This window comes from Solanum lycopersicum, chromosome 3, assembly GCF_036512215.1.
Source record: "Solanum lycopersicum chromosome 3, SLM_r2.1".
Lineage (NCBI taxonomy): Eukaryota > Viridiplantae > Streptophyta > Magnoliopsida > Solanales > Solanaceae > Solanum > Solanum lycopersicum.
The window spans coordinates 59,821,036-59,839,838 of record NC_090802.1 but is presented as its reverse complement, the minus strand read 5'-3'; the positions used below and the strand labels follow the sequence as shown (position 1 = coordinate 59,839,838).

General features: G+C 37.0%; 2 protein-coding genes across 4 annotated transcripts; both read right to left on the bottom strand.

Moving 5' to 3' along the window:
- Positions 1–1,259: 1,259 nt before the first annotated feature.
- On the bottom strand, positions 1,260–14,109 carry LOC101257353 (protein MODIFIER OF SNC1 1). Of its 3 annotated transcripts, none has more exons than XM_004236181.5 (10): positions 13,825–14,109; positions 11,084–11,173; positions 9,203–9,283; positions 9,071–9,115; positions 8,509–8,881; positions 6,522–6,624; positions 5,976–6,056; positions 4,593–5,859; positions 4,254–4,521; positions 1,260–4,169 (listed from the first exon to the last, which is right to left on the bottom strand). In XM_004236181.5, exons 2-10 carry the CDS (start codon positions 11,113–11,115, stop codon positions 1,674–1,676), a joined length of 4,746 nt encoding a protein of 1,581 aa, XP_004236229.1. In that variant the 5' UTR covers positions 11,116–11,173; positions 13,825–14,109; the 3' UTR covers positions 1,260–1,673. The 3 variants fall into 3 exon arrangements, with proteins under 3 accessions (XP_004236229.1, XP_069151659.1, XP_069151660.1); XM_069295558.1 differs by having other exon boundaries at positions 11,084–11,198; positions 13,825–14,063; XM_069295559.1 differs by having other exon boundaries at positions 8,509–8,906; positions 13,825–14,063.
- A 1,374-nt stretch (positions 14,110–15,483) lies between these two features.
- LOC101258055 (uncharacterized) lies at positions 15,484–18,679 on the bottom strand. Its single transcript, XM_004236183.5, has 2 exons — positions 17,811–18,679; positions 15,484–16,118 (listed from the first exon to the last, which is right to left on the bottom strand). Exons 1-2 carry the CDS (start codon positions 18,023–18,025, stop codon positions 15,665–15,667), a joined length of 669 nt encoding a protein of 222 aa, XP_004236231.1. The 5' UTR covers positions 18,026–18,679; the 3' UTR covers positions 15,484–15,664.
- Between the last annotated feature and the right edge of the window lie 124 nt (positions 18,680–18,803).

The following is an 18,803-nucleotide window of genomic DNA, read 5'->3' as shown; positions in this document are numbered from 1 at the left end:
GTATTATTTTAAATTTAAAAAGTACTAAATAGTCGGTTCTGTTATTTAAGAATTAAATATTTGTCATTTTTATAACCAGGAAAAAAATATTGGTAAATATTCAGACTCACTTCATTACAATTTTTTCATTCATTTTGTTCTAATCAAAAGATGAAAAAAAAAAATAGAAAAAATTAAGCAGACATTTGTCACCCCTCGACTCTAATCTCTCGTAATTTTCACTTCATTTACAATTAAGTCAACCTTAAAAAATATATTTATAGATAAAAATTTTATATATTTTTGTATTCATATATAACGTAATAAAATATGACAAATAATCAGAAACTCTGGACATGAAAATCTTAATAAAAAGGCTAGAAAAGGATTGAAACTCGAAAGCACCTCTAAATTTACTTATCAATTTAAAAGTATGTTTCGCTCGTATTATAAAATTATCAATATATTTAAATTTCTTAACCAAGTAAATATATATTTTTAAAATTTTTAATAGTTTGAGAATAAAATTAAGGATAATGCACAAGTACCCTTACACTTATGCCTGAAATCTCAAAGACACACTTACACTAGTAAATAGTAGTGTTACACGGGGAATTGTTATTTATGGTGTATTGTATCATATTATATTATTTTAATAAATACATTATTTGGATTGATTGTATCGCTTTTCATCATTATATAGTTTCATCCCATAATTTAAAGGATAAACCTACCAGAAATGTAAGACAGGTAGCAGAGCTACGATTGAAAAGGTAAGCTAAGAGATTGAAATATTATTAAATAATAAATAAATTCAAAATTAAAAGAAAATATCAAGGTAACGACGTGATCACACTAAATGAGACATCACATAGGTTTTTTCGTTACCTAACTATGAATTTGAGCAATACAATACAAACACTAATCAAAACAAGCATCGTACTTAAACTAACAATATGATGCAATAGGTAGCAATCATCCTAACAAGGACAATGATTAAACGATGGGAGTGCATATAAACTAGCGTTTTGCACATGTTGCTAATGATAATAGAGTAGCAGAGAAAATTACCTAAATGTATGCTGTATTTTACTTTAAATGCATAACTAGAGGATTTTCTGTTTTGTTATGGGAGCTTTTTTTATTTATTTTCTTTACCATGTTTTTCAACATGCAAGTACAACTGTACAAGTTTCAAGAGTGGATGTGTATTGGATTCAAAGGTATTTGCGACAGCTAAATAAAAGAGCAAAGGGGATGGGAGGCAAAACCAGCTACTCTTTGGTCAGAATTCGCAATTTTTCGACCAGGAGAATAAGCTTCACATCTAGATTCTGATAATACAAAAATATAATAGCAACTTACAATGCTCCATATGCATAGACATTCATTCCTCTGCTGAGAAAATGGGCCACAATTTAAATGTTCTTCAAATTAATTACACCTCTCATAACATCCATAGCACTTAGAGTTGCACCAAACACACTACTTTTACCAAAACCATGCGGCCACACCAGGCCTTACTACAGCTCACCCGCGTCGCATTGGCCAACAACTTCTCTCTTCTACCATGACAAAAGCTATCACCTAAGACTGGACCACCAGATATCCTGTCAAACAAAGACAAGACTATCTGGTAAGGTTGCGGTTCATCACAAGCTAAAAGACCTAAAACCGCATTTTGGCCCTCTCCATCAATCATAATTGGCATTCACTCTGCCAGATCCACCTTGCCTACCGTGGAAATTTGTACCTCCGCGCCTTGACTGAACCTGACCCCTCTCTCTGTATCTTTTTTGGTCGACACTGTGAGAACCATCAGCTGCCTCTTCAAAATTACTTGGTTTGCTATTATTGTATTGCCCAACTGGCTGGTACTCATAGTGCATGTTGTTCCTCTGCCTTTCTCGACCGCCGGAGGTGTTGTGCTGCCAATTATCTTTAACCGAGAACAAATTTTCATGAGATTCCTGGGTCCGGCCAGAACGATTGTTTTGGTTTACATTCCTCCTTAAGCCTGAGTTGCTCCGCTCTTGCACAGCTTCGGCACTTTCAGCAGGAGCAGATTCAGCTTTGATAACAGGACCTTGGTTAGGGGAGTAGGGGCGTCCCCTAAATGAAGCAGGCTTCCTCTCTCTTCTTGGATCCAGATTTCGAATGTTTGGCACCTCTGAAACAATTTTATCTTCAGATGAAAATGAATCTGCTTGACCTGCACCTATATCATGGCTCTCCTTCTCACTGCGTAGGGGGATACTCACTTTATCATGATGATAATCTCTCTTATTTCCCCGATCGCCTTCCATAGTAATATGTTGGGCTCCAGTAGACACACCTTCATGTTGATTATTAACTGCAAGCATGTGGGACTTTGGCTGCCAATGTGGAGGAGTGCGATTGCCCATGCCACGGCTTTCCTTTGCTGCAACTCTTCTGTCCATCTGGTTTATTTCAGTTGCTCCTGACAGAGTGTGATTTTGCTGATGCCCCACACTGTTGTTTTTGTATTCATACCCAAAATTTCCTGTGCTTCTGTGACCCTTGGAAGGGTACCGTTTCCCTTTACCCCTAGTTCCCTCATCTGGTACAACAGGAATGGTGGTACGTTGACCTTCAAAATCATCTGGCATGTTCCAACCATCTGATACATCAAACTCACTGGAACACTTGGACTCATATCTCAGAGAATCTCCATCAGGCTTCAAAGACTGAGTCTGATCCAAAGACTTGCAATCGTTCTTGCTGGTGTCCAATGCCAATTCAGTTGAACCCCTTTGCCTCCACACTCCATGAGCTTTTCCTTGCTTATTATTGTGCTTTCCATCACCATCCCTGGACTCTATGGAGAAACTCTCAGTTGCAGATCCAGTTGGTACAGAACATCCAGCGTTTTCAGTTCTAGATTCTGCCCTGCCAGTTGTCCCATCTGGACCGGGAGAATTGCCTGACAACAAAAGTGGCTGTTGACTACTACCATGCTGGGCAAGTTCTTTGGCCACCGGTTTGGGAACGTATCTCTCCATTTCAGCTCTCTTGCTTTTTGAATTACTCTGCACCACGTTATCACTCTTCAGAGGACCAATGGAATTAGATCCAGTTTTCTGACTTGCTTCAGCAACATCTTCAGTTTTGCTTTGAGATCGCACAGGTGCCCACACAACCGTATCACCTCCCTGAAACTTATCAGTATGAATATTAGAGTGCTGATTTCTCTGTGTCCTCCGAGGGTGCTGAGGTTTCCATTGATTAACTACTCGACCATGACCTTCTTCTGTAGGCAAAGGGGGACTCTGGTCAGAAGGTTGCACAACATTGTCACCACTTGCTGCCTGATTTGAGCTCACATCCAGAACCAACTGAGAAGAATTCAACTTCTCCTGTTGAGTACGAACTTTAACAGGATTACTATCATTTGGCACCGGTGATGGAGAGGCAGGGCGAGGCAGCACAGCATCAAGCTTCTGCTTGTTCTTGTTGGTCCTATTACCTTTCCTTCTCGGCTGCACGGAAGAGTCGACCGCAACCTTGGCATTATTGACCATGTTTAATTCAGCATTTAAACCAACTTCATGAGCCTCCGTAGATTGAACTTTATTAATAATAACATCAGTAGGGCCCTTAGATACCTCAGTAATGCAAACAGGGACTGATTTTTCATTGATATTCTTAGGTGTCATATTTGGCCTTTGCTTGAAGCTAGTACGCTTATGCCTGATGAGACCCCCATCACTCGACTGACAAGTCTCTTTTCCATGAGAGGCAGAAACCCTATTAGCATCTTGCTTGGATAAAAAAGCCTGGGGTTGTGGGATGGCTATTTCTGACTGGACCATAATAGAAGTGCCGAATTCTAACACAACAGGTGGATTAATATACTGACTGTCCTTGTTGAGCATGCGCCCACTAGCATCAATTACGTCACCGTGAGCTGCTAAAGTTGCATTGCGTGCTTGAGGTTTGACAGTGGACACCACTGTTTCAGGAGCTGAGGAGCCTTGTAGATCTTGCTTGATAACATCGGCGGGCGAATCCTTTTCAGTCTTCTGACACGAAGCATCACCTGCCTGCATACGACGATTCAATTCCTCTAATTTAGCAAGAGCTTTAGCTTTCTGTTGTTTAATTCGTTCTTCCTCTTCTTTCTGCAACTGTAAGGCACGCTGCCTGGCCAACTCTTTCATCTTTGTGCGCTAATTGAAAACAAGTAGCATATATATACATAAGATAAAAGGGAATAAACAACTAAAGTTAAAGAGAAAAAGTAAGCAAACTACCTGAGCCTGGGTATCTGCTGAATCATGCAATTCTGACAAGGATTCTTTTTCAACACTTGCGCTTATATCAATTAAAGCTTGCTCAACAGCCTCAACTTGTGGACCTGACTCACATGCTTGAACACTAGAAGCAGGTTCTAAGCATGTTCCAGAAGCCACGGCAGATGAGCCGGCTGCAACAGGCTTCTTTCTCCAACCATCATCATGACTATCAACTTTGGGTTTACCAGGATGATCATTTCTGTTTTGCGCACCGTGATATGGCCTCCTGCAAGAAAGATGTTTTTAGTAAAGGAAATAGCAGATCCATGAAGTACCACACACAATATAAACAGCCACCTTGACATGGCAGCTATTGAATGACCACCCTTGTTCCCTGTGGTTACAGAAGTATGAGTTCTTTCCGATGACATAAGACCACCTCTAGCTTCATTTACTGAATTGGTAACCTTAGAATTCAGTTCTGACTTATTCATATCCTCTTCTGATGAAACATAAGACGCTTCAAAACGTCCATCAGATGCTCGTGCTTTTGCATTTAGACCTTCAATCTTCTGCATCAAGGATGAATCTTTGGCAGTCACCGCAGGGGCTGAAACCTTTTCAGGAGCCAAGGAAGATGGAGGCACTCCACCAGATGATTCAACATACCCTGATTTCTTTGCCCAACTGCCATCAGCTACCTTCATTGTATTTACACTTTCAAGTGAATTCGCATTTGTGGTATCTGAAGAATCACCTCCTCGATCACCATAGCTACGCGGATAACAGTTCCCACTCCCTGTTGTTCTCCTCGACTGTGATTCCTTCTCACTGCCATGCTCACCTCCCCACTCATGTTTCTGCAATGATCTCTGAGAGCTTCTATCATGATATGGGCCATTGGTGGGTGCAGCATGTTCCCAAGTCTCTCTTTCATCTCTTGCATCATGCTTTAAAAGAACTTTAAATGGCCCTTTAGCATCATCAGGACGAGAAGACTCCAGTGCCTCTTGCATTGCTTTGGTATTAGAACCGTGGCTACCAATCCTGGCATGAGAATTGCTCGGATCAGGAGTCGTTGGGCCTGGATATCTATTATAGACTGGAGGACCAGGAGGCATGCCCATAAGAGGAATTTCCCGTTCATTGGAATTGCAATAACCCATTGGCGGTCCAAAATAGCCCTCATAGGCCACTGGACCAGAGTAAAAACCAGGTCTAAATGGCATATTTGGACGAATATAAGCATCAGCAATCTGGGGTCTATACATGTCTCCGCCTCTGGGATGATGCCCTCTGGATCCAGGCCCTGGAGGAGGACCTGGCTGTGAATTTGCAATAGCAGGAGGTGGCATCTGGGGTGGGAAGTAGGGGAATGGTTCAATTGGGAAACCACCGGGAGGAACTGGAGCTCCATAAGGTGGCCCTCCGGGTGGCCCTCTATACCAAAGAGCAGCTGGACTATTCATAGGAGGACCTCGCCATGCATCAAAATGCTGTGGCGGAACATTAGGACTGTGATACTGGTGGGGATCCCCTTGCCATTTCTCCATACCATGCTGAGGAGGATCCTCAGCACTTCGACCATCTCTTTTCCATGCATCAAATGATCCACCCTTCATATCTGCACTCGTAGAATTACCCTACCAGCATCAGAAAGCATATTCCACGAATTTTCTGTAGCAACTGACAAGAGTACCAAGTAATGATCACTTAAAAGTTTCAACAAAATAGACAAACCTGAGTGAGAAGCAATTGTCTTCTCTAGGGGCTGTGCTACTTTGCCAGAAGCTGAGCTAGGACGGCTACAAGAACCATGATCTATCAAAAGAAAATGAACAAGCAATCAGTTAAGAGATCAATCCCAACAAAATAATCTGGCAAGGTTTCATTGCAGCAACAGGATAAACACTACAAAAATATTTTTTTTCCTTTTTTCTTCCTTTTCCTAGGGTTTAGGGGGAGACGGGATTCTTGGGATTGAGACGTAGGTGTTGTTGAAGGAGTGAGGGGATTGAACAAAGGAAAGAATTATAATGTTTTAACTAGAGTTTATGGCATCACAGAAATGGATGCTTTGAAGATTTAAACAAATATGGCCTGTTCTTAATAATTGCCAGCAGAATCACAAGTTCTAAACTCCAAGTACACAAACTGCCAAAGAAACCAGTAAAAGATGAAATGAAAAAATCTATACAAATTCATTTTAAAGAAAACATATCATTCCACAAAGCATAGTATAACAATGATATATGGGTTGGAAAATCTTAAGGCACCAGCAGTCACCTTGTGACTCGGTAGTCTTCCCAGAAGCATCTTTATCCGACCCAAGAGTTGGAAAATCCCCAGAAGCCAGAGAAAAGCCTTCATTCTTAGTTGACAGTACTCCCTGTATGTACAATTAAGCTCACCAATCAGCAGAGTGACACAATTTTTATTTGGGGAAGAAAAGAGAGAACAAGCAGAATTACAGAATAGAGAGGAATAAAATAGAAGAAAAAAATGAAGAGAACGTCAATTATTCATTATATAATTACAGAACAATCTTCTTAACACAAGCGCGTTGATCTTCTTGTAGACCTTCCTATTTGTTTACCTCAACTGATTAACTCATTCAACTATTAGATTGCAGAAATAAAATTTTAAAATCAAGTGTGAGAAAAGGAAAACTCACTCCTCTTACTCTCACTCTGTGTCCCCTAAAAACAACATACAGAGGAAGCACAATAGGAATAAAAGATATTTGGCAAAATATGTGGGGCTTACTCGGTTGGGTCATTCACCACTTAAAGACCATTTCTTAGCTTTTTATAAACTATCAACACAGTCGCAGGCGGAATTAGAGTTTTAGAAGGATCACAAATGACAAAGAGGTCATGTGTTTCACTTCAAATGCTAACAAACATTGTTTTGGATAACAAGAAAATAGACACTATCAGTTGGAAGGGTCATTGCAAGGGTATTTGTCAGTAAAAAAAATTGTTGCAGTATCTTGAATTTTAGCAACAACTACTGAGAGTTATGGCCTTGCAAAAAAAAGGTACAACATTGCACCTTTAAAGCAAGGGCTTATCCAGGGGGGTTCCCCATGTTGAACCCATGCTCCCCTACCTAGATCATATATAGCAGTATTATATTTTTTTTAAAAAAAATACTTAAATAAAGATGTGTGAGCCCATGCTCAAAGTTATATTATGATGATTGGCTGCATCGCTCTAAGTGAGGTTAGAAATTCAAAACTTATATATATCTTGTTTTTGTTCTTGCTAAAATTGTGTAACACCTCTATAAGTGATTATCGGTAGCACTTTCGGCATTTGAATTAATAATTTTATCTTTTGCTTTGGTCTTTCAAAATTCTCAAGACTGTCATATTGGAAACTCGTCAACATTTTAGAACTGTAAACTTTTCGTATGATTAAACCAAATGTGCATTTAAAACTATTCGTATTTGATGATATAGCATACTGTGATGGGTTCAACCGATCTCAATAAAACATAATATATATATATATGTGTGTGTGTGTGTGTGTGTGTGTGTGTATTAATTTTGGACCTATAAGTTTAAAAGGTTCAACTGGTCAGTGATAAGAACCAAGGTCAAACCGGTAAAATTTATATAGTAGATCCACCTTTTCATAATAGTGCACCCATCCCCTCAAAATTCAGGATAGGCCTCTGCTTTAAGGTCTCTTGCTTCTCCTAGATAACGGCTAAGGAGGCATGCCTCAAACAAACCATCTCCAAAAGAAGGGTTTTCAATTGTGCAGCAGATGTCCATTATCTGAAGAACAATCTGAAGTCACCCACATTTTTTTGCATTGCAAGGTTACAAGTCAGTTATGGAATTTCTTTTTGTCAATATTTGGTACATCATGGACCATGCCAAACTCCATTACAGAAATGTTGAAGTGTTGGACCAGGGAGGGTCTGTGCAGGAAAGCTCAAAAGACCTGGAAGACTATTCCTCAAGTTATATGGTGGTCAGTTTGGTTAGAAGGAAATACCAAAATTATTCAGGGCCATAGAAAAAAAACATACAGAGCCTTAGAACTTAGATGTCTTTTGTTAATTTCTTTTTGGTGCAAACTAGCTTTCAATCCAGAATTTAGAAACAATAGCTTATCTGCACAACTAGTACAATAGCTTAGTACATTTCATACAATTTGTCCCCCCCACCCCCCAACAAAAAAAAGAGACATTTGGTAAAAGAACAACTAAGAGATATTCATCACAAAGGGAACAGAACATCAAATAGCAACAAACAACGTACCAAACGCTCTGCGGTGGTTGTTGCTCCCCATGCTACAGGATGTTCAGAAACAGGCTCAGCAAATCGTGAAAGCTGCGAGCTGCCGGGCCTTGTCTCTGCACTGTGTGGGCGTGCCAATGTCGATGGTACTTTGTTTGATGATAATGGCCCAGAAGCTGACAAAGGCCTAGAACTGGTACCCCATGCACTAGTTGTAGGTTCTTGTGTTCTATCACTACCAGCAGTTGAAGGTCGAGTGCCACTCCCAGATGAAGGGCGTGATCTAAGATGACTTGGTGAGCTTGATCCACCATCAGCATTTGGAGAGTGTGTTGAGGAACCCCATGGATTTGACGTAGAGGAAGATGTACGGCTACCCCAGCTCAATGTACCCCTATGTCAAAAGAGGAGAGAGGGGCCTAGATCAAATCAACAAAGAAACAACACATACCAGACAGCTCTCCCCAAGGCAGGAAACCCGAATAAGTAACGCACAGAAGTGCCAATGCCAGCGGCAGGCGGACACCAATATAAGAAGGGCTTGAAAAGAAAATAAGAATTGAAAAAGAACACAGGTACTCACTTGGGAACAATTTCAACATTTGGGTCCAAACCATGGTTCTCTAACCTTCAAAAGATTCAAGTACATACAAATTTAGAAACACATATAATTAGATCAAAAAACCAAAAGTTCAAATCAGCCAATATTTCATACCGCTGACTGGGTAAGTTCAATGGTTTTGGGACAGCCACTTTTCCAAGGACAGTCATGCCACCTCTTCTTGCAGAAACCCACCTATAATGATGGAATTAAAGGGCAACTTAAGGAAATAACACAACCACACCAGTAAAACAATGTCATCACACCAACTTCATTGTATGTGACACAATCTAATAACAACTTAGCAATTTGATAACACCATAAACTACAACAAAATGCAAAAAAGGTTAATTTGTCGTAGAAATCAAAGGAAAATTTTAGAAACCTTCCACTTTGACCCCAAAAAAGGACTTTACAATATATTTGCAAGTTTTAACGCCACACCATTGAAACATCACCTTTTGAGAAATTTTTACAACAATTGTTCAATAGACTGAAAATGTCACACTGGGGCTCATTTCTAGCCCCTAACTAGAGAAATCCACAAGCATCATGGTTTTCCTAAAAACATGTAGAAGATTTGGAATTTAAGCAAACAACAATACCAAATTTTTTGGAGAGAACAGCTTATGCAGAGGAACCTTTGTAAAAGAGAATTATGACTTTTGGAACGCAAAACTTAACAAGGAAATTCGGATCACGAAAAGAAGAATATGAGATCCTCCTCAAATGGGTTGGTCTACATTGCTTTGCATTTCTGACCTTAATATATTCAATATTTGATTAAAAAAAAAACCAATACTACCGGTCTGCACCATTAAACATGTTAACAAACATAAAAACCTTCTTCACAATATTTGGCCATTGAAGCGACATATTTCCAGTATATAAACCACTTTAGAAACTGACCTACTCCATCATTCTATTTATTTGATAGTATTTGACAAGGACGAATTTTAAGATGCCAATTTCACTTACATATAAGACTAGTGATTGTATAAGAGAATCTTAAATGTGATCATTGAAAAGTTACTGATCCTGAAAAGTTATGGCCATGACAATTTTGTTCTTTCTTCCAGATCTTTTTCACTTTATTTGAAAATCAGTGGGCATGAAAAATGGATTTAGAGAACACCCAAAACCTTGTTTTCACTTTTACTATATTTTCTTTTTCAAATTTCTCCTAACTTTTTAAATTTATAAAAATAGCCCCATTTAATAATATATTTCATTTTATTAGGAACAGTTCATTTAAACAATAAAATATTAATTGCAAAAACTATAACCAAATACAATTCCATCTTCAGCTCCAATTTCAAAAATTTCAAATGAAGTGAACTAACATTTCTAATATTATGTAGTAGCTCGTATATGGATTTAATCTATGACATTATGTAACTACCCATTATGAGACATTACTCTTTTAAAGAAAAATTGGGGTTTTCAAATAAATTAGTCAAGTTGGGTGATTTACTAGTTTTTACAAATTTAGGGGTATACACCATGTTTAGAAGGAAAAAAAAAACTTAAATTCTAAATAGTCTTTGCAAAAAGTATGGTCAAACAGAACTCCAACTTTTGAAAATTCCAAATAAAGTGAATATTCTTTTGTTTTCATGGTCGAACAACCACTTAATGAATTGAAAATTGTATAAAAATGGGATACTTTCAGTCTGTCAATCATCTTGGAACGTCACAAAATGAAAAGAGTATCACATAAAGGACCATGGTCATAAAAAAAGAGTCATATAAAGGACTATCAAGAAATTCTTTTATAGTATAATTTTGTCCATAATCAGCATAACAGACAAAGAGGGCCAGAGAGAAAAAGATGGAAAAATGTATAGTTTTGGATTTATAATGGTTTTTTAAAAACAAAATAACAGAGGGAGCCATAAAGTTAACTAGGAATGGAGAACAAAACTCAAATAAAGCAACATAAGGAGCATTTATGGAAAGTAAAAAAATTCTTGTGAGAGAAGGATCTCTTCATACCTTCTCTCCCCTGCCAACATATTTGAAGTCATTATCCAAATATTGATCTACGTTCATCCAAACAGCTTCACAACCTAATTCAGCTAGAATCTGGAAAATATTTGCAACAGCACCTCTTTCCATTAACAAGAGTCATCAAATTAGTAGAAATGATACCAAAAAATATTTTCAAGATGAAACGTTACACCATAAACTTCAGACACAATTTCTACTTCATGGAAAAAAGTGGACATACGATTTAGAGTGCCAATGCCCAAATCAATTGGATTTGGGAAAGTGGTGATAAAACACACATATCGAATGTTTGTCCAAAACTTCAGAATCTGCTTATACTGAAAAGTGTTTTTCGGAATATACTTCGTAAGTAGCAATTTGTTTTTTGCTAATCAATTTGAAAAGCACTTTTGTCAATATTAGAGCATCAATTTGTGTTTGGCCAAGCTACCGGAAAGAAAACTTTTTCAGCCTACCAGTCAAAAGCACTTACTTTTTCCTTAAAAACTTGGCTAAGCACTTCAACTCACTAAAATAAGCACTTTTGGTTCCCAGAAGCTTTGGCCAAACAGGCTAGACAGTTTCACTAAACAATTTCCTTCTATGGGATCTCCAAGAGAAACTTAACTTTTATTAAAACTACACTACTGTACAATGGTGGCTACAACAACGAAAGAAAATGAAACATAATAAGATCCAGGTATGACAAGTGATGCATTCTGATTTGTGTGTACACGATATCAAAGATAGATATTCCTATATGATATTCATCATTTTTCTTTTCCCTTCTTTTTAAGTACAATACTACAATCTTGGCTGATTATTACCCCACCCCCAAGGATGTTTGGCTGCACATGGAGTTTAAGGAAATAAAAAACACTTGCCACACGTAAACCAAATGTAACCATTGTAAAATGCCAAAAGATTGCTGAAAGGACTGTTTTACCTGATAACCCACAGGCTCCAAAAATCATTAACCTCAATTGTAATTGCTTTAAATTTTGAGGTTAAGATAATTAAACTCTGCCTAATCGACTATAAATTATTTTTAGATTACCTAAAGGTATTTGCATATTCCCAGGAAACCAACTATTTTAGGTCATTAGGTAACTAGATAAGAGCAAAGCCATTCTCAAAAAGTTAACTAGATAAGAGAAAAACTAACCATAGTAACAACTTTAAGCATTAAGAACTGTATCAACCCGGTGGACACATCTTTAAATTATTTTCCTATTTTCTAGCATAACTCAATGGCCTTTTTTTTAAGTAAAAATTAGGTTAACGTTTACATATATTCAGTTATGGAAACCACATAATGGTTTTGGTCCCTAACCAAGCTTCAATGCATATTTCCCTCTGTTTCCACAAATAAATTAACATCTTACAACAAAATATGTAACAGAAAGTCAGAAACAACATAGGAGAATATAGGAGATCGATCTAGCCACTTTTTTATCTCTACTCAATTTTGCTTTAGAAATTTTTCAAGATTATTCCTTTCAGAAATCTATATATAACATGATTTTATTCCAGGCAGTGGAACGAGATGATACAATATCACCACAACATGCACATGAATGAGAAAAGCATTTCTTACTGCCTCCCATCTCAGGCTACATAATACATACCTTTCCTAAGCTTAACTATGCCTTGCACAAAACTTTGGGGAAACAAGTGATGACAGGCTTATTCCTTAAATTACATATTAATTCCTAAAAGCCAGTAAGTATCAAGTAAAAGTAGCTGAACTTCTCTCAACTAGATGATTGGCTTCACTACCAACCAGCTTAATACAGTGTTCTTTGGAGTATGTTGCCTTCTCATTTCAATTATGGCGTCAAAATCAAAGAAACTCCAAGAAGGTGAATTGTACAAAATCATTAACATCACATTTAGAAAGTTTTGAGGTATACAATACAAGTCTTAACTTGAGATACTCTGAACATACATGTGAAGAACAGCATACTAACAAAAAAAAACAGAATATGTCAAAACCAAAGAAACTCCAAACTAGATTAACCGCATATTCAATTAAACTTAACTCTATCTTGCACTTTATTTCTTTTCTTCCTTTTTCCCCCTTTCGTTGTACTTCATTTCTTTGCTTCCTTTTTTTCCCCTTAGAAGAAAAGATAAGGAAGTTGGGTCTCATAACAAGCAAAAGAGCAAGGAAAGAAAACCCTTGCTAGTGAAAACTAATGGCCAAGCTACAAATAGAAATCTCCACATAAACATAATTCTATCTGTAAAGCCTAGTCCTTCCTCTATTATCACGTTAAACAACGAATACAATCCTCTCATAGCATAAAGCCTAATACTTTACTGAACAATAATGTTACTACACTGTAATTAGAAACCCCATCAAATTCCTACCAACAACCCTTTTACCAATTGCAGCTCCAGAGATTAATTTACACATCCAAACGAAAAACACTGTTCCATAACCCACAACAATGACGCCTAGAACACACAAAAAATAATTCTAAAAACCAAACGTTTACCTCCACAAAATTCAGTGCAATTACAGAGTAGTTACACAATGCTCATAGCTCAGGACTCGATATTTTTCCCTAAAGGCAGCACACTCGATGAAACACATAGTGTAAATATCCATATTCCTAAATCCCCTAACCCTAGAATCCATTTTTTTCTTAATAATTTCATTAAAATCTCTTAAAATCATGATAAACACGAGAGAATGCCGAAAAATCATATTTTTATAAGAAAGAACCACCGATATAGCTTACCAAACGAAAAAAAAAGAATTGAATCGGATCTGCGAGAAGCTCCGATCTGCAACAGGTAAATATAAGTGTTTTTGTGTATTTTAGAGAGGCGATGATGAGTGTGTGTGAATTTGTTAGTAATCTTTTTTTGGATTTGAAGGGGAAAGAGATCGAAGGAGGAGAACAGAGAGAGAAAAGGGGGAAGTGGAGAAGAAGGGAGAATAAGGAAGAAGGGGAATATTGATTTTTGATTGAACCCCAAAACAAAAGGATGAGTAAAGTCTTTAATTAAACTAACACGGGTCCACTGTTAAATTTTCGGATTCACGTTAATCTCTTTCTTTTTTCTATTATTATAAATCTTTTTATTTATTACGTCATTCTAACTTTCACCTCATCGCGTGATTTATGGATGGAAAATAAGTTTTTTTTAAAAATACTTGTACTTTTCATATTCTCATTTGTTTGCACTTTATGAATATGATCAATTATTTATGGATGTTAAGATTTAAATATTTATTTAATCTGAATAAATTTTAATTATTATTATATTAAACAAAAATTTAATGTTATCCAATAATATTTTTGTATATGAATAATTTCATCATTATTTTATTCACTATCGTTAATCACTTTTGTCATCACAATGATCATTATCGTTGCTAAACGCTATCAAAAAGAGTCACCCCACACCTACCATCATAGTCATTGATGTCATATTTTCTATTAGGAAAAGGCGTAAATTTTCTCACAAACTTATATCGAAAAGTCAGTTTCACACTTCAAGTATTATGATGACATATTACACATTCTTACTATTTGAAAGTAAATTTAATATCACCTTGAAATGCATAACACCACTCTCACAGTATGTAATGTGTTACACTCGGTGCCACACCAGCATCACGTCAGCGCCACGTTAGAAATTATAATTCTTTAATTTTTTATTTTATTTTCTTTATTATTTTTTTAACTCTATTTTACACTAATTAATTCCTAACTAATTATTAAAATTCTTTAATAATCATATCTTCTTCCAATCTAAAGTCTTTCTACTTCTATCTCAACAAGAAAAATTATTCATTTGAATTTATATCACAATTCTCTTTGTCTTCTCTGGCGAAGAATAACCAACGACCACCACCACCACAAACGTACCTCCATAATGTCATCCCCTTTTTTCCTAACAACTTACCCATCCCCGATAAAGAACAACCACCAAACAACTACCTCAGCCACCCAAAACACTAAATCGTTCATTGACAAACACCAAATCAAACCCCTTTACCTTATCCCTTTCGATATATTTAAGATCCATAAGCTTCGTTTCAATTAGCTTCCCCCCTCAAATTTGAGTACAAAAGATATTTTTTCAAATTCATGGCATCTCTAGAATAGATTGTTTTATCTTTCGACCCATTTATAATCCATGGTGTTTGAGTAAGCTTTGTATAAAAATTTAAAGAAGAATTAACATAAATTAACTTTACTATCAGAATCACTATCAACCATCATCATTATTAGCTGACATCAACCATCACTGCCATCATTACCACAAACTATCCCTCATTAGTGAACATTAGTATTTATTTTTTGTCAAATGATTATATTGTTTAGTAAATTTATATATTTTTTATCAACAACGTGGAGTTAAATGCCGTACAGGAACAACACGCATGGTAATGTCAAAGTTCTTTATCAAGGGAATTACAGAATTTATCACACTTCCATGAAGTCCCAAATTTGCAGAACACGAACATGATAATATATGAACATAAGAAACAACCATTAATGTCTCTCTGGTCTCTATAACGGGAGATGTAAAACAACGATCCAAGAAGCTTCAAGCTCACACTCATAATCAGTATGCAGCAATTGGATTGGATTCGCAACCATTCGCTCGAGATCCAGTGACATCCACCCACACTTCATTGACACGCCCAATAATCCGGAAGGGAGAATTATACTGCGCTATAGAGTAAGCATATTCACTTGTAGAAGCAGTGGAGTTTGCCCATGGAGATCTACTCAAGCTCAGAGCCAGTTTCTCAGCTTCTTTAACAATGTTGCTGTCTCTTGCAAATCCTGAAAACTTCCTAACAGCAATGCAATGGCTGGTCCATGGATCAGGTTGAAGGTTTAGCTCCGGAAGGGGAAGAGGTGGATCGGCCTGGAACTTATCAGGCAAGTAGAACTTAACAAAGTATGCCGATGAGTGAAGAGGACCAGCTCCTGGGACAATGCTAGTCAAAACTGGCTTTGTCATATAGATACGAGAAAAGTTTAAATTTGCACCTTGAATGAACTGAAACAACCTGTACGACAATGAGCGAACATATAAACGTAAGCTTTCAATTTATCCACACATGAACTCTGCTTATACCAAAGCAGTCCTAAATTCAGACAAAGTAGGGTAGCTGCAATAGGTAGTTGGACAACATAAAAATAGTGAAATTATGATAGATTCTCTGAATACTATGTTCGTGCCTACGTATTCACCTAGATATACGTAAGCCGAATCAAAACAAAGGATTTATATGGCTGATTCATACCAATTGAGATTGAGTCTTAGCTGATTGATTTATATTTAAGAGAGACGGAATTTTTCTTGTGCATTGTTCTGTTCAACGGCTTCAACTGTATTTGTTCATATTTGCAACCAAAACTGAGTTTAATCTACTAAAAGAAACATCTGTGAATCTTCATACAGCACTAGTAGAGCCACAAACCTACCTCTGCTTGCATTTACTAGAAGTCTATGTATCTGGTAAGCCAGGAACAGCTTCTTATTAACACTTAACATTAAGCAACTAGTTCAGACTTCAGAATGACACATCTGACACACAGTGCTTAATGATGACCAACCATCTAGAGTTGTCCATAGCCACAAAAGACCTCCATGATCAAAGTCCCAACCCCATAAAAAACTATATGACTTGACAGACCCTTGCTAAATCTCCAATTGTCAAAACTTCCATTCATTACTGTTATATATAACCTAGAATAGCTGTAGCAGCCCAATCGCTTGAGAAATAGAAGAAAGAACATTGAACACAGTTGACAGTGCGTTCGAAGAGAACCTAAGAGTCAAATCAACATTAAAAGACTTTAGTAGTCTTTAAAGGTGCTTAATCCACAAATAACTCTGTCTACTGCCTCTTATACTAAGAGTTGAGAAAATTACATCTAAGCATGATTTCTTTGTTTGATAACTGCTGTGTTTGAGACAGTTGTGTCCGGACCAGCTTGTACCTACCTCAATTAATTCCAAGAACACCTGCTATCTCCCATGGACCCAGTGTCCAGACCATCTTGTGCACGCATTAACTAATTCCATGAACACCTGCTCTCTCCCATTCGAGCTGGTGTCAAAGACCAGCTTGTACACACCTCAATTAATTCCACGGATACCTGCTATCTCCCATTCGAGCCGGTGTCAAAGACCAACTTGTACACACCTCAACTATTCCACCCACGGATACCTGCTATCTCCCACCAATATATATTTCGGGTAACTCTATCCAACCACCCAGATTTTAACATATGGGAAGAAATCACCTACTGTTTTTGCCTCCAACAGCCCTCATCTAGGTGTCTGCGACTATCACACAGGAAATTCGCAACTGAAATATCCTGAATTTGACTTTCTATACCAAAAATATTTCCTGAATTTACTCTCTATATTCTCTTAAGGTAGTGACTACATTGATCACTAGGCCGCACCACAGGTTGCTAGACCTAAGATTGAAATGTATTCTTGATTATATAATTCTGTTTTGGTACATGCAAATCTCGCTTACAAACTAGTAAGCAGCTTATGTATAACGAATGATGACTTAGGAAAAGCCTATAAGATTAGAGATCAAATTGGGGATCACCAATAAGTTAAAACCTGCAAAAAAGCCATCAACTCTAATTTCGAAAAGCTATGGGTAACTCCAATCACTGGTTAGTAAAGAATAAGAAGAAACAGTGAACAAATGAAAAAAAAATGAGGAAAAGGGTACCTGTGAAAACCATTTCTGGTTGCTTTTTCGAAGGATATTTCGTTGACGGGTGCCACCATCCATACCGACTCTCTGTAATGTCTGATTTCAAAATCTGATTCTGAGTGCACTATTCTGTACTCTGGTGATTCAATTGCTTTGGAGAATTCCGCTGAACACGCAATAGTTATTGCAAATACGATTATTAAACCATTCTTCAACCTTGACTTTTCCATTTCCTTACAACAGAGCTTACCCTTTCAACAGTAACGAACTGATGATAATATTAATGACTTGTTTGCTTGTTTCAAGGAAACTTCACTATGGCCCCCCTAACTAAGATTTAATTGCAAAATCATTCGGTCTCACAACTTGTGAATTTATGATTTAGCCCCTAAAGTTCTATATTTCATCACTATTCTACTGTAATTTTTTTTATGTTTTACTAACCATCTCAACATTTGACATTGTTCATTTGAAAATTGAAATCAACACATTTTGATACATTATTATACGTATTTTAGTTTTAAAACCACAAGATTGAAAAGATTGTTTAACTACCTTTTTTTGTTATGTTATTTTATGTATTAAAACAAGAGAAATGAAGTTTTGGAAGATAACTCCTCATACAATATTGTATGCCATTTTCTTTCATAAAGGAGCACCATCTCCAGATGGCCTTTTCATCATAAAATGAGCTGTATGGCCTGTATTCTCATTTCTCAAAACCATTAGGTAGTGATATGACATTCTGAAGTGAGCATATGAGTAAAAACAACAGCATTACTCTAAGAGAGTGAGAATAGTTTTGCTTAGTAGCAAATGATATAAACAAGTACCTTACCTTAAAATGTCATTCAATTTGCAGTAGTCCTTCTCCCTTGGGAAAACTGAGAAATTCGGTGTTTACAACTTCAAAACTCGGTGAATAATGGACTCTCGCCCTTCTACCCTAGTCAACTTCAATAGCAAACTTGGTTCATAACAGGATTAAAGGGTGACAAGCTTTATGGT